Source organism: Diorhabda sublineata, chromosome 3, assembly GCF_026230105.1.
Source record: "Diorhabda sublineata isolate icDioSubl1.1 chromosome 3, icDioSubl1.1, whole genome shotgun sequence".
NCBI classification, from domain to species: Eukaryota; Metazoa; Arthropoda; class Insecta; order Coleoptera; family Chrysomelidae; genus Diorhabda; species Diorhabda sublineata.
The window spans coordinates 11,682,602-11,697,131 of NC_079476.1; the positions used below are offsets into that span (position 1 = coordinate 11,682,602).

Here is a 14,530-nt window from a genome sequence, read left to right on the forward strand (position 1 = left end):
GTCTCCCTTTTTTTCGGTTTTCTGATTATATCCATCTCATTACACCAATTTGTTCTTTAATTCTCTTATTAGTCACTCTTTCCAATCTTGCTGTCCTAAGTGACCTTCTCATTGCGTCCATTTCTGTAGCACCTATTTTGTTGTTTTTTTAGTCGCCCCGTCTCTGATCCATGTATTAACGTGCTTTTGAAATAGTATCATATGCTCCTATTTTTCGTTGTTTGCCTACCTTTGGATTACGTACAATCCTATAAAGTGCTTTTATTATCTATTTTGTCTTGTGTATTTCGGTATCATCTGTCTCTTTATTAAAATTTATGCTTAAATATCTATAGCTATCACATTTCTTTATTCTAACAATATTTTCCAGAATAAGATCCGTGGTCTTTTTACTAATACAGAGATATTGTGTTATTGTTATATTGATTTAAAGACCCCATTTTTCGTATTCTTCTTTAAGTTTTCTCGCCAGATGCCATTTCTCGTTTGCACATATCACTTGATCATCGGCGAATTGTGGAGTGTAAAAACAAGTATCGTTGTCAATCTTTATGCCCATTCTTTGCATTTTCTTTTCCACTCCAGTACTTTTGCTATATATATATATATATATATATATATATATATATATATATATATATATATATATATATATATATATATATATATATATATATATCTTAAAAGTGCGGGAGAGATGCAGTAAATGTCTACAATTAATACCAAGGTCATATGTCTTGTACAATAATGTCACATATATGTCAGGAAATTTTCCCTCCCTTTTTAAGAGCTAGACAAACTAATTTAAGGCCGATATTATGGCATGTCTAGGTGGTAAATTAATTCACAAATTTTGAATACATATGTCAACAAATGCTATTGTTGTTGTTGCCATAATAACTTTCTTAACTTCTATTCCATATACATGAAATACAAGATTAAATAGAATTTAGTGATTTCACTAACATCGTATGTTTTTTTTAGATAATTCTCGCTGACGAATGCACAGAGGCGGAAGGTCGAGCTTGGCATATGAAACATTTTTCTTGCTCCGAATGCGAGCGACAACTGGGAGGTCAGAGATACATCATGAGAGATGGAAGACCTTACTGTTTGCATTGCTTTGATGCAATGTTTGCTGAATACTGCGACTCATGTGGGGAACCGATAGGCGTAGATCAAGGTCAAATGTCACATGAAGGTCAACATTGGCATGCAACTGAAAGCTGTTTTTGTTGTCACACCTGCCATACGTCTCTGCTAGGGAGACCTTTTCTTCCCAGAAGAGGAGCTATTTACTGTTCCATAGCTTGTAGTAAAGGAGAACCTCCTACGCCAAGTGATTCTTCTGGTCCAAATACTAGGATACCACGTCATCCCATCAAAAATAGACCTCAAAGACCTTCATCTCCCAACGAAAGTAGTACACCTCCATTATCACCTTCGACAAGAAGGCATTTGCCTCCCCGATCTCCTACTGCTTCCTCTCCTTCCTCTCCTCCAGGTCAATATGTTAATAGATCTCCTACTATTACCAGGTCCCCAAAAATGGGTCGAAGAGCATTACAAAGATCACCAAAACCTATTTCAATACCTAGCACTCCTACACTATCAGATACTGGGACCAATATCTCACAAAATGAAAATATAAATGAAGAAACAACACCCAAAGGGTTACCAACTTCCTCCCCCAGCTGTCGAGGCTTAGATAGAGTATTATTAGAAAGAAATTTGGAAAGGCTACTAACTGAAAGGGGTAACCAGGGACATTCTTCAGATTTAGAAAAATTATTATTAGCAAGGGATCGAAGTAGAGAACCTTTACATTTGGCTGATTTAAGTATAGATGAATGGAGTACTCGATCTGTTTCTGATAACAAGAAGGAAGAATCTGATAAACAAAGTAGTAACGCGGGAGAAAAAGATTCTAGTGCTGGTAATATTGATCAGGCTCCACAACATGCGTCTTCCATGCCCGAACTTGCCATACCAGGAGGTTCAAGCGATACAGGTAATTCAACAACCCCAGGGTCACCTAGTAAAAAAGGGAAAGGTCCACTTAGTGTTAGGTTTCAAGGAGATAATGAGGGATTTGAAGGAGACGAATATGATAAAGCAAGTTTAGAAGCTTCTAGAAAGTTTCCTAGAAGCAAAAGTTATTCTGGTAGACCAAAACATGCAAGCGATAGTCTTCCAAGAAAAGGTAAATCAAGAAAAGAACATTGTTCAATTCCTCAACGTGATAGAGCAAGCTCAAGATCCAAGGAAAGAGAAGATGATACTGAAAGTTACTGTTCAACTTGTTCTTCAAGTTCTTCTAGTGACGACCTTGATTATCAATTGCCACCAAGAAGAGCCTATGGTGGTGTTAGAATATCTTATGTTCCTAACGACACTCTTGCCATAGCTAGACGGAGACAAGCCACTATTCAAAAATCTCCTAGTAAAAAGGGAATGACAATTGATGATAAAGATAAAAACTGTGTTATATCGTGATTCTTGACCATGGAATATAGTTTATCCTCTTTTATGAAATTGGGAAGATGACAAAATTAATTACTTTCCTATTTATTTTTACTTGTACAAATAATATTAGGATTATAAACTACAGGTTCTCATGTTTTTAAAAACAAAGTAAGCAGCTTTATAAATAGATGAAGAAACAAGTGATGATATCGTTAAAAAATATAACTTTTTCATCACATTGATTACAAAATTATACTATAACTTCGAATAAAAATATATTACTTATTTCAATTCTGATAAATGTAATGAAATTGATTTTGACACTCACAAACTCCAATATATGTCAATTAAAGTCAGACAAAATGTCGACTGAATCATCTACCTAATTCAATACATTTTGTTATTAATGTACTTATTCAATAAACTATAGTTTAATACCAATAATAAATTACCATAAAATGATTCAGAAAGAAATAATTTTGTATCCATCCGAATATCTAGCAAAGTTATATCACATATTATCACTTGAAAATTTTAATTCAATATTACTCTAAAGAATCTATATTCTTATTATCTACAAAAATAAACATACCTCTTCACTGATCACAAAAAAATTGAGGTATTTATTAATACATTTCGAATATAACCTTCAATATATCATTTCTGGAAAAAAAAATGTAGTATGTCATACTGCTAAGCTCTAATCATTAGATTACTAGTGAAAATAGACCCAGTCACTAAAAACATTGTTAGTTTTAAATACAAAAGAGAGAATGAAACACTGGAAAATTATAGATTTTTCAAAATTAATATTTCAAATTGGAAATACCCAAAGCCATTTGAACTACTCTGGTTTAATTTCACAACGTTATTCAATTTTACAAAATAAACTAAGTAGCTACCTATATAATTTGGACAGTGTAAAATTTTACAGCTCTTACAGTTGTTATTTTTCAAAATTCCAAACGTTCTTCATAATTTTACTACAGTTCTATTCAAACCATTCCATCAGTTCACAAGCAAAAATTGATTTTGATGAAATGTTGTTTCATATATTTCAAAATTGTATTTATAATTAATCTCATTAATCCCATTCTTATTAAGACAAACAATTGCCAAATAGTATCAATGAAATTGAATATTTATCCAGGGTATGTAATGACAGAACAAAATTAGATGCCTTGATGTATCTATCCCATGTATTTAAGCTTATAGTGTAGATTATTATATGTACAATATATTCAAAAAGTCTGGAATGAGAACTATCCTATATTTTAGCAACATAATATTTGTGACAAATAATGTATTAGATAAATTTATTTTCATTAGGTACCTATTATTAGTTTACTAGATCAGTTGATCGAATTGATTCCATGAAAATATTCAACCTTAAATCTCTAGCTCAAAATTAGGAAAACAAACACACAGTGCATGAAATAATAATGAATTTATATTTATCAACAAATTTGCATTTATCACGAAATATTTAAAAATGTTCAAAAGGGTTAATGTGAAGGAACTCTAATTTTCAATATCATACTCCTTCTTATTATTGCGAAACTAATTATGATGTTATCAATATAACTTTTACCACGGGATATCTAATATTTTGGTTAATTGCTTCTTTCTTTATCTTATTATATTGACTTTGTCGTTAGAGTAAGGAAACATATCAAGAACCGATTGATGATTCTAGAATTATGGTACATTTTAAATATGAGGAAACAACTTATATGGAACACAGCTCCTGCTATAGTTGTAAGCAGAATGGTACTGATTAACTCGTACTTGCTTGTTTGTTGTTGTGCTAGCTCTTTTGTCAAGGTACAAGGTCCATATCAAATGTCACACTCCTCTTCATTATCCCATTTACCTATAAAAATCTATATAAAATAATAGAAATAATTTGACCCATAATATAAATGTTTTTTTTGTATGCAAATTTTCAGGCTACATTTGCTATGTTGAGTTATAATTTTTGAGTTCAAATTCTTTGTATTTTTATTAATGTGTGGATAGATTTACAATGTTAATTTGATAACAAATGTACAACTTAAAAAAACTATTTTGCATCCTTCAGAACAGACCTATGAAGTAAAATATCCAAGTACTTAAAAGTACAAATCTTTTGGTTCACATGCTTCTACTATTTAAGAATATCCTACTTTTCCGGCATATTTTCTCCACGAAATTGAGCGAATTCTCGTTTTCATTTTCATTTGTATATTTTATCAAACTATATCTTGACCCTTTCTTCACATATTTAATTGAATGCATAATTAACTAATACTGATCATACTCTCCTATACCATTCTGCACCTGTTTCGTATCCTCTTCCTTAAATTGACGACTAAGAGATTTTAGCGACCATTTGTTAAGGCTTGTAGTTTGGCGAACTCCTCTTTTTCTCGATACTTGATTTTGTATAGGATTAAGCAAAAAATTTATATTTGGGTCTTGTCAAATCAAAGGTGAATGCCTGCATTAATTTTTTTAAGAAGTACCAATCTATATATTTTAACTACAAATGTGTAATCTGACTACCAAGTGTGGTGGATTAGAGATTTGAGGACGTTGACGTATTTTAGATAGTTTCTCTATGATTTTCTGGCAATTCAATATTATCCTAGATGTGTATTTCTGGATTGTGATTGAGTTAACCCTCTACTGCATGAATTATTATTTGTTCAGTAAAAAAATCAAGTATCATAAAACATGATTTTAATTGCTAATTGAGAGGTATATCCCTATATTCATGATCTTTTTTTAAATATCTTTGTCTTTAGGTAACAGGAGAAGAGCCCACATAAACCCATTTAAGATAGGTATACCCGGAGTTTTCGAAAGATCAGATGGCCTATTAACCTCTTCTTATTTCCAAACAACATTCTTCATTCTACCAAGATATAATATATTTGCGGCAGTATCGCCTCTATGGGAAGTAAAGGTGAATGAGGATGAATGTGGTTATGTCGTTATTGAAACTGGGAAGTTTCTTGAATTTAGTAAATATAGATTGTACATAAAAATGGGCTCATAATAAAAGGCTTCAATCGTGCATGCTTTTAGTTCGTTGACAATATTTATTGGTTCATAGTCTATGTATTTGTAAATCTAAGTGGGCACTCCGCCCGACGCGCGATGTACTTTATTATATAAAGGTATGGAAGAAAGAACCTGATTTTTGGGGTCGTGCTGCAGTTTTTGTTTGGTAAGATAACATTGAATGAAAATTGATACGTTGGATGGAGATGAGCTGGAGATATTTTGAGAAACTATTGATCTATAATTAGAGATAAATAAAAGGTGCGGTGAAATTTTTTTCATCAGCTATACGTTATGTAACCAAATTAGTTACTTAAGAAGCATCTTAAAGGATTTGCAATGTGTATACTCGAAAGGTTTCCAAGGTCAGAATTATTTGAAAATAAACTAGGTTCACGGGATGAACTACGTTTTGCAATTTCTCGACTTTTTGGCTTCTAAAATGTAGATATTATCGAGTAAGGGAGGAAAGGGTGGTTATTCGTTTATTGATAAGAAGGACCCCTTTTGACTGATTCGAAGGCATTAATCTGCCTTCTCCTTGGAATTCCACTAAAAAAATGGAAGCTGTGAAAAATAATGATTAAAATATATATATATATATATATATATATATATATATATATATAGAAACTATGCTTACCAACACCGTGGATATTATCACTATCAGTGCTGATTTTGAGCCAACTAGTGAGCTAACCGTCTGAACCTTTTAAAATTAAGGGATTTATAAGTGGGTTTTAATTTTTCGGTGCACTTTATTGTTATTGGCGGGTTAGGCAACAATGTGTGGAGTGCGTCTTCTCGCGTCTTTTAGAAAAAAATTTTTAATTTTATAAACACTGGAAACATTGGAACTGAGCGAGGGAAATCAGAAAGGGGTTAATGAAGAGGATGCTTCCAGGTTATTGGTAACCTCTAATTATCGTTTAAACACAAGGATAAAGTCAAAGTAAAAAACGAAATGTCGAGAATTTTCAACGCGAATCAACCCGTGAACCTAGTTCATTCGATGTCTTTAAATATTACAAAACCAAGAGGGGTCCACTAACACAATTGGTTGCCAATCACTCTTTCTATTTGTTGCTCAATGCTGATTTTTTTCCATACACTATAAAATTCATTATCTTTCTTGACCTAACTATTCTCAAAACCATGTGTTATTCCAAGTCTATAAAATATGTCTGACTCCATTATTTTTTGTCGTAATCATTTGAATTGGACATTAGCAGCATCCTATGGTAGAAATATTACATAAAACAATTAAATCTTACATATTATATTATGCTGATTATTGTGTTAGTTCATGAAGTATGCCTACTAGCCAACTAGTAGGTTCCCTTTGTATTCGTCAAAGACTTTATGAATACATTGTTATCATATGTTAATTAAATTGTACAAATCATAATAGTATACAATTTTTTGTAATTGGACTAGGAGAAAATCATATGCAAAGAAAAATTTATATAACTACATTACTGCTTCCATAATAATTACGTAAGTGGAAAAAACATTATATTTTATTACTGTGTGAATATTTCAATAATCAAATCATGTGAATTACATATTTTTCTCCTGTTCCAAATGTAACCCCAATTGATAGCATTATTGTAAACCAAGTTGTATCAGTACATTGTATATTGTATATATTGAGAATTTCTTAATAAAGACGTGTCGTATATGAAAAAATTTATTCAATATGCATTTTGATTATTCCAAAACTAAAAAAAAATATAACAACTAGAAAAATTATTAGTTGACTTGTTTCACTTGGGAAAAGCAGGTAAAACTATATTTTGAAAAACAACTTTATTTTAAAAAACAAAAAATTCACAGTTGTAAAGTAGTAATGGGAAGGATACTGCTAATAATACTATATTTAATTCAATGCATTTGTTAAAAAAAAACAAGATGTACAGATAATTAATTGAACATTGACGGCCCTATTGCATATTGTAACATCTCCAGATGTACAACACCGGTTGAGGTTTATTTTTGTGGATTCTTATGTAAATTTCTCACAAAACATGTAAGAATTTACGTCAGTCCAAAACCTCACATCCGCCATAAAAAGGAATTGTTTTGTCGTAGTCTGGTTGTTAATTCATTTTAATGAACACATGTTTTAACAAAATTTTAGTCTGAGACTTGATGAATCTTTTTTAATGTATACAGGTGAAATAAGTAGTAGGACCAGTGTTAATAAAAAAAAATTTGTGAAAATTAAAATCATGTGTTCCTGAAAAGTAACCCACAAACTATGAGGTGCTTTCAATTATAAAAAAAATATAATTTTAAAAAAGAGAATGTTATTGATAGCTATTGAAATGTGGACATACCTTGCTAAAGCTACTGCAGTATTTTTGTAAGGTTGATCACAAAGAAATTGTTTGGAGTACATTAAAAGCAAAACTACTGAAATATAAGTGCGGTAGTAATTAGAAACATAAGTCAAGTTATATCGGAATTAGACCATTATGTATGGAAAAAAATGAAAATCAATATTCCTTTCTATCACCTGTAACTGCAATAATACTTTCGAAGAGTTTTGTTTTTCAGATTAATACATCCTGGTCATTTTTTAAAAATATTTTAGTACCAATTCATATAATAAATGAAGTGTCTTATGAAATGTGATTGTAAATATTTTATATTCTATATCGCATCTCTAATAAAGGTTGTTGATGGTAAAAAAAATATTTAAATTCCTATAAAAACTATAAATCATTTTGACTGTATGATCAAAGCAAGTTTTTTCAATTTGCAAAGTAATTATTGAAAGGCTTAAATAATCTGCATATAAATCTATCCAATATACAAATTATATTGTAACAATATTGCCTATTAAAATGTAACATCATTAATTCTAAAACCATAGATATCAGGCCATTTGATAAAATAAGGGACCTCTGGAAATCAATCTTATTTTGGCCGATTTATAATGAGAGTATAATGAGAGACTGAAGAAATGGTGAAGCATTCGTAATTATGGTGTATTACTTCTTTTAATAGACTGTTAAAATATTATTTTAAGTTATACCTCGAGTATTATCGTATGAAATAACATTTGTATATATCATATCAGATGTACATTCTTATTTTCACCTGATTATAACTTCCAAATAGCTGAAGGTGAAACATTTTTTCTAAAATGTTTAAGTAATTTTCCAGAAAGCAAGAAGACAATGATCTTCATACTGGTTATATACATGTAAAAGTTCAAACTTTTTCAAATTTTCTCTTTTTCCTCAATTGTACGATTAACTGCCTTTTCCTAGTTTTCATGCTTCACATTATTCACAGCTAGCCTCTAAAAACAACTGTTTGACATCACTCATTTTAAAATAATTATTTTTTTTTGAAACTTTTCACTTTATCTGTAGCCATAACAGTTTATTGGGGTTTAGTTCGCAATGGTATGGTAGAGATCCAACCTCTGTTATTCCACGATTTTTTTCAATTTCATATTTTTTCAATTTCTTTTTAGCTAGGGAACACAAAGAATAAAGTTCTGTTCTCACAAAACCAGGATGGAACTTGATATTGTTTGAATTTAGCCAATTTTGTAAATATTATTCTAACCACTTGGTTGTGGGCGATTTTTCTAAAAGTCTTGAGTCTTGGAATCTTGCATTATCCATTACCATTATACAGGAACGAAGCATTCATTTGTTCGAAAAGTTCTTCAAAAACTTAGCATTCATATCCTCATGGTAGTCACCGGAACGAGTAAATTCAAAAGTCAATAAATTGTTTGTATTGCATATGTATATTATTATCAGCCCCTTTTCTGTTGGTGGATCTAACCAGTAGATGAATTATTTGAAAACGCCTGTCTTCGACTTTCAATAGTATCATCTTACCAAAATTTATTTGGTGTATGTCATTCATTGATCCATGTTTCATCTAAATAAAATATTTTTCTTCTTTGGTTTCTCCTTTCTTAGGTAATTTTTACTCCATACTACAATATCTTTTTTTATATAAAAATAACTTTCTGTAATGCTTTTTCCTGTCAGAATCTATTTTTTTGTAAATGCTCATACTGTGCATCGTCTGGAAATGATTCAAAACAATTGAATGCTTTTTTATTAACTGTCAAAAGACCGATTTTTCGACCCTTTCAAACAAATCACACTAGAATTCGCAATGGATTGCACACTGTCCATTGCAAGATACAATTAAACTCAACTGTTAAGAATACAGATCATTACTATCTGGGAAAACCTAAAATCGCATTTTCGGTGAAATTTGTCGTGAAAAGATTCTTGTAATTGAAATAAAACAAAATTTCTAGCTTTTATCGGTAAATAATAACTTATATGTACGTATAGATCTTATGCTATGGCTATTTAATCCAATACACAGGGCTTTTGACCGGTCTAGACTACCTTTTTCTGTTGTTCTGTATGGCTTATGGTTATAAAGGCCCAAAGACTTATATTAGCTTAGGTACATTTATGAAAATTTTAGGAAATATTCAGATTATTCTATAATATTTAAAATCACCGTGCCCATTTTTAGATCAGTGAGTAGGTTTTATTACTGGGCCGTAAATGAAAATAGACTATAATGCATTCTTATTTAATCACCTGTTATAGAAAATACACATATTTAAATGAATTAAAACTATTGAATGATCTAGGTGATTGTTTAAATAATACAGAAAAAATATAATTATCATATAATATCTCTCATAAGATATCATTGGAATTATAGTACAAAAATTACACCCTTATTTAAAAAAGTCCACACTGCTGGTATTATTGTAAAACTAGAAATACTTCAGTTTTTCAATCTATGATATCCTTTTTATGAACTCCTTAGCGGCGTCTGTTGGTATAATTCTCTACAAAAAATTGGATACACGTTTAACGACTTTAAGATAATGATATTGTGATAATAAAAAATAATTGAATTTACTAATTTGTTAGTTGTAGTGATATAACAGAAAAATTTACTGAATTATAATGATATTCCAACTCAAATTATATTCTATTATTGTGTGGTTAAATTTGGTAAATTCGGCATACTTTTTTTATATTTGAAATTCTGTAGTATGTTTTTACCTGTCCTATTCCTGCTATTACGGTAACCAATGACTTCTTCGGCGGTCTACAGTATCGTTTCCCTCTTTCTTGACAACAAAGATTGGGAAAGCAATCAAGTTGCGAATCGCAAGGTTTCGGAAAAAGATCTAAAATTGGCGGAGGTGGAGGAGTACATTGCATGTATGCCACTAGAGCCCGAATTGCTAAAAAACATTGAATCAGACTGGTGAAACAAACTTTATCTTCTTTATATGATGAAATGTAATTTTAGTTCAAGTTAGCAGCATCAGAGAAACAAAAATTTTACAAAAGCTGATTTTGTAATATATCTTTTATTGCGGTTGTTGGAACAGCGCACTGGCTACCGGTAATCTTTGCGTTATTTAGAGTGCCTCATATTCACAGGAAAAAATATGGATTTTTAAATAATTTTAGGAACAACTTTTTTCCTTCCACTAACTTTAAGATATTCTTAACTTTATCATTGCCATGCAATTTTTATTTTTGGCACATGGTATTTATTATAAACAAAAAATTAATTTCTAAACCATTTTAGGATGCCGTAATTTTAAAATCATTTATATATGTAATTTAGTACAAATTTAATTTAACAGGTAAAAATTCGGTTTAATTGTCGGAGTATACCGCGGCCAAGTGCTTGACATTAGAGACAGTGGCAAAGCAAGTAGGCAGAAGAGATATAGATATAGATATATATACACTATTTAAAAAATTGCATCGAAGTTTTCGATGAAGACTTTAATAAAAAGTTCTCAATAAAATGATAATAACTAAGATATTTTGCAATTTGAGTTTTCTTAAGTTTTAATAATGTGAATGTGAAGTGGACAAAAATTTTGAACGGTAGTGTATCTATAAAAATTATCAAATTCTACACCTGTGTATATTGAAGGATTTTGAATGATATTAGGAGACCCAATTTCAGAACGGTTTACGTTTCAAAACGGATGAGATCATTACTTCAGTGTATAGTTCTTCCAACGTATTGTAATTTCAACAATGTCCAAGTTTATTTAAGATATTAATCATTTTTTGACTACTTGTAAGACTTTTCATTGTCATACCCAGAGTTATTTGCTTTGAGCTAGCATAACCGAAAGTTAAAAAAAATTAAAACTAAATTTCGGAAAGGGGTGAGTTGAGGAAATTTTGTAATAGGAAAGACCCATCTTAATTTCATATGAGCAATTATCTCCTGAATTTTGTCGCATGAATTTAGAAACACCCTATATATCACGAGCTACATTATTAAGATATACGTATTTCCAGGTTATCTGCAATGTATAGTTTGATCTTAAGATATTTCATCTGCTCTCACTACCATTGAGCCGACAATAATATGTGAAAACTGTAAATTACAAATAGTTAACAGTAGCAGGGTCATATTTCAGAAATAAATTTGAGTGTGATCATATTTTCCGTTTTCGCCAAGTTTCTGGTGTCATTTGTCAGAAGTTTTCATAAATTGGGTACATATAATAGCTCCAATATACATACAAAGAAAACAGTTTTCGTTGATTTTAAGATCTGTTGATAAAGGTTTTATGACTATTTTTGCACCTAATGTAGTTCCTACAAAAAACAAAAAAAATTATTTATGGTTACATGGTTGAAGCTAAGCATCAAAAAATATTTATCCAGTTTTTTTGAGGTAACTTGTTCAGGATAGACAGAGTACCGTACATATTAGATGTAAATTCTCTGATGAAAATTTACGAATTATAAGCATTAAAAAAGTATTTGTCTTCACGGATTCAATTCTCCAACTAACCTTTATCAAAAGTATTTAGTAAAAACTATAAACAATTTAGAAAAAAAAATTATATAATCCGGTAAAATTGTTAAAGTAGAAAATAAAAATATTTCAAATGTTTCAGGTAATTTAGTAAATGAAGAATATTTAGACGACTTTGAAAACTGATGTAGATATAGATCGAAGTCACTTTAAATATGCTCTAGTTACCTCGATATATGATAAAAGAAAAAATTTCTTCATAGATAACTTAAAAAAAAACACTTGATCATGAAGTATAATAAAATATTTCTAATTTTTAGAACAATATAAAATTTCCCTATTTATAGATATTTGCAGCTTTCGAAATAAATGTAAAGAAATTGTACTTATTCAAACGGAAAATATACAAAATAATCTCAATTTAGCAGTAGTCGTGCAAACATCGCTTGTGATTTGGAATATCAAGTGAATATCTAATGCATTCAACACATAAAAACTTGGAAACAGGTATGGATAGAATTAATAACCTACCTAATTATTATTTTAACAATAAATATCAATTGAGACCTTATCTTGTTTATGTTGAACACAAAGGAAATCAATTAGGTAGATTATTTCGGATTAGAATTGAACATTACCTTTTTAAATATAATGAATTTCGTAATAACATTACTGATATCACTTCCATTGGAAGAAATAGGGTAAAGGTAACTTTTTAAAATTTTTCAATTATTGTTAAAAGTCTAGTTATTCATGATGATGAAAAAAAGAAGAAAGTCATTATTGTTATACTGATCCAGAATATTGTATTTATTGTAAAAAATATAATCTAAACAGAAAATGTCCAAGTTACCAATTCCACTTAGACAGTAAAAAACAATGGTCTCTCGAAACATCTTATTTAAAGAAGCTGAAAAACTAGTTAGGAATCCAGCTTATTCGAAAGTCCTTACAAATAATAGATTTTCAATACTTAATAATCTAGAAAAGTTTTCCGATTTATATAAGCAATCACAACAATCAGATTCGGTTAATCAATTATTCATACAGAAACCACGCACTCCGACAATAAAACAAAAAATCCAACCCACAAATGTGTTATCACAAACACCTCTGAAAAAAACTCCTTCGCGACCCTTACCAAGCACAACATATCGTTCTCAAATTGTATCTTAAATCGTATCAAATATTTTATCTTCAGGGTTTCAACCACATATTAAAAAATCGCAATGACGGATATGGAGGTACGGTCATTTTTATAAAAAAAGATTAATTTTAAGGAAATTAAAATAAACAAAAATTATATCAGCAAATAGAAATTTATGTGGTTGAACTCTTGGATATAAACATTTGCTTATTCTCGATTTATAAACCACCTAATGTAAAATCCAACACAAATGATATAATATAAAATATATATAAAATTGTCATTTGTGGAGACTTTAATAGCCACCATATCCTATGGGGTTCTCACAAAGATGATGTTCAAGGAAACCGATAAGTAGAGGCAATTGATCGCCGTGACTTGATTTGCCTTAATAATAATAGCGACCCTACACCGACCGGTGGTCGCCAACCTGTCGATTGCGAGCTACCGGCGATTTTAATTTAAAAAATACAAACTGCAAAAATCAGAGAAGCTTCCGAAAATTCCATAAAAAAATCTAATTGTCATAATATTAAGCTTCAGGGGAGAGACAAAGAACTAGCGGAAATGATTTCTGATATAAAACCATTTATCAAAAAGCTGGAGTTTTGGGAACAATACCTAATTAACAGCGATGTCAAGCATTTTTCAATTATTTCAGAAAAAATATCTCAAAATCCATTAGAACCCTATGACAGCAAATATCATGTAGAAATAGTTTCTTCCCTGAAGAATAACTTCAAAAATCGTTTTCAGGATTTCAACGAAATGGTTTTAGTATTGCAGATTATTGTTTCAATCTTTATAGAAATTGATATCCAACAGTTTGCAACTTGTGTTATTCGGAACTTTGGCGAAGACATCGCTGCAACAGAAATGGAAGTAATTGAGTTTCAAAATGATTTAGCCTTAAAATCGTTAGTCTCTAGTACCAAATGTATCTGGCCTATTGTAAATAAACACAAATTTTCAGTTCTATGACGTGTTGCCTTGAAAGTGAAAGCATTATTCAGCTCAACCTATTTGTGTGAATCTTCTTTTTCCAATATGAAGTACAAAAACTTG

General features: G+C 30.3%; 2 protein-coding genes across 5 annotated transcripts in view; one reads left to right on the forward strand and one right to left on the reverse strand.

Annotated features, from left to right (window-relative positions):
• The window catches only part of LOC130440964 (protein prickle-like), a 332,550-nt gene extending 329,899 nt beyond the window's left edge, over positions 1-2,651 (forward strand). For all 4 annotated transcript variants that reach the window (XM_056774382.1, XM_056774380.1, XM_056774383.1 and 1 more), the window contains one exon: positions 985-2,651. In XM_056774382.1, coding sequence (XP_056630360.1) covers positions 985-2,496 — 1,512 coding nt within the window. In that variant the 3' untranslated portion in view covers positions 2,497-2,651. The remainder of the gene's footprint in view (positions 1-984) is intronic.
• Positions 2,652-10,081: 7,430 nt separating this feature from the next.
• LOC130440968 (uncharacterized) overlaps positions 10,082-14,530 on the reverse strand; it is a 34,693-nt gene continuing 30,244 nt past the window's right edge. The window contains exons 5-6 of the mRNA XM_056774389.1: positions 10,581-10,765; positions 10,082-10,360 (exon numbers count right to left, since the gene is read on the reverse strand). Coding sequence (XP_056630367.1) covers positions 10,310-10,360; positions 10,581-10,765 — 236 coding nt within the window. The 3' untranslated portion in view covers positions 10,082-10,309. The remainder of the gene's footprint in view (positions 10,361-10,580; positions 10,766-14,530) is intronic.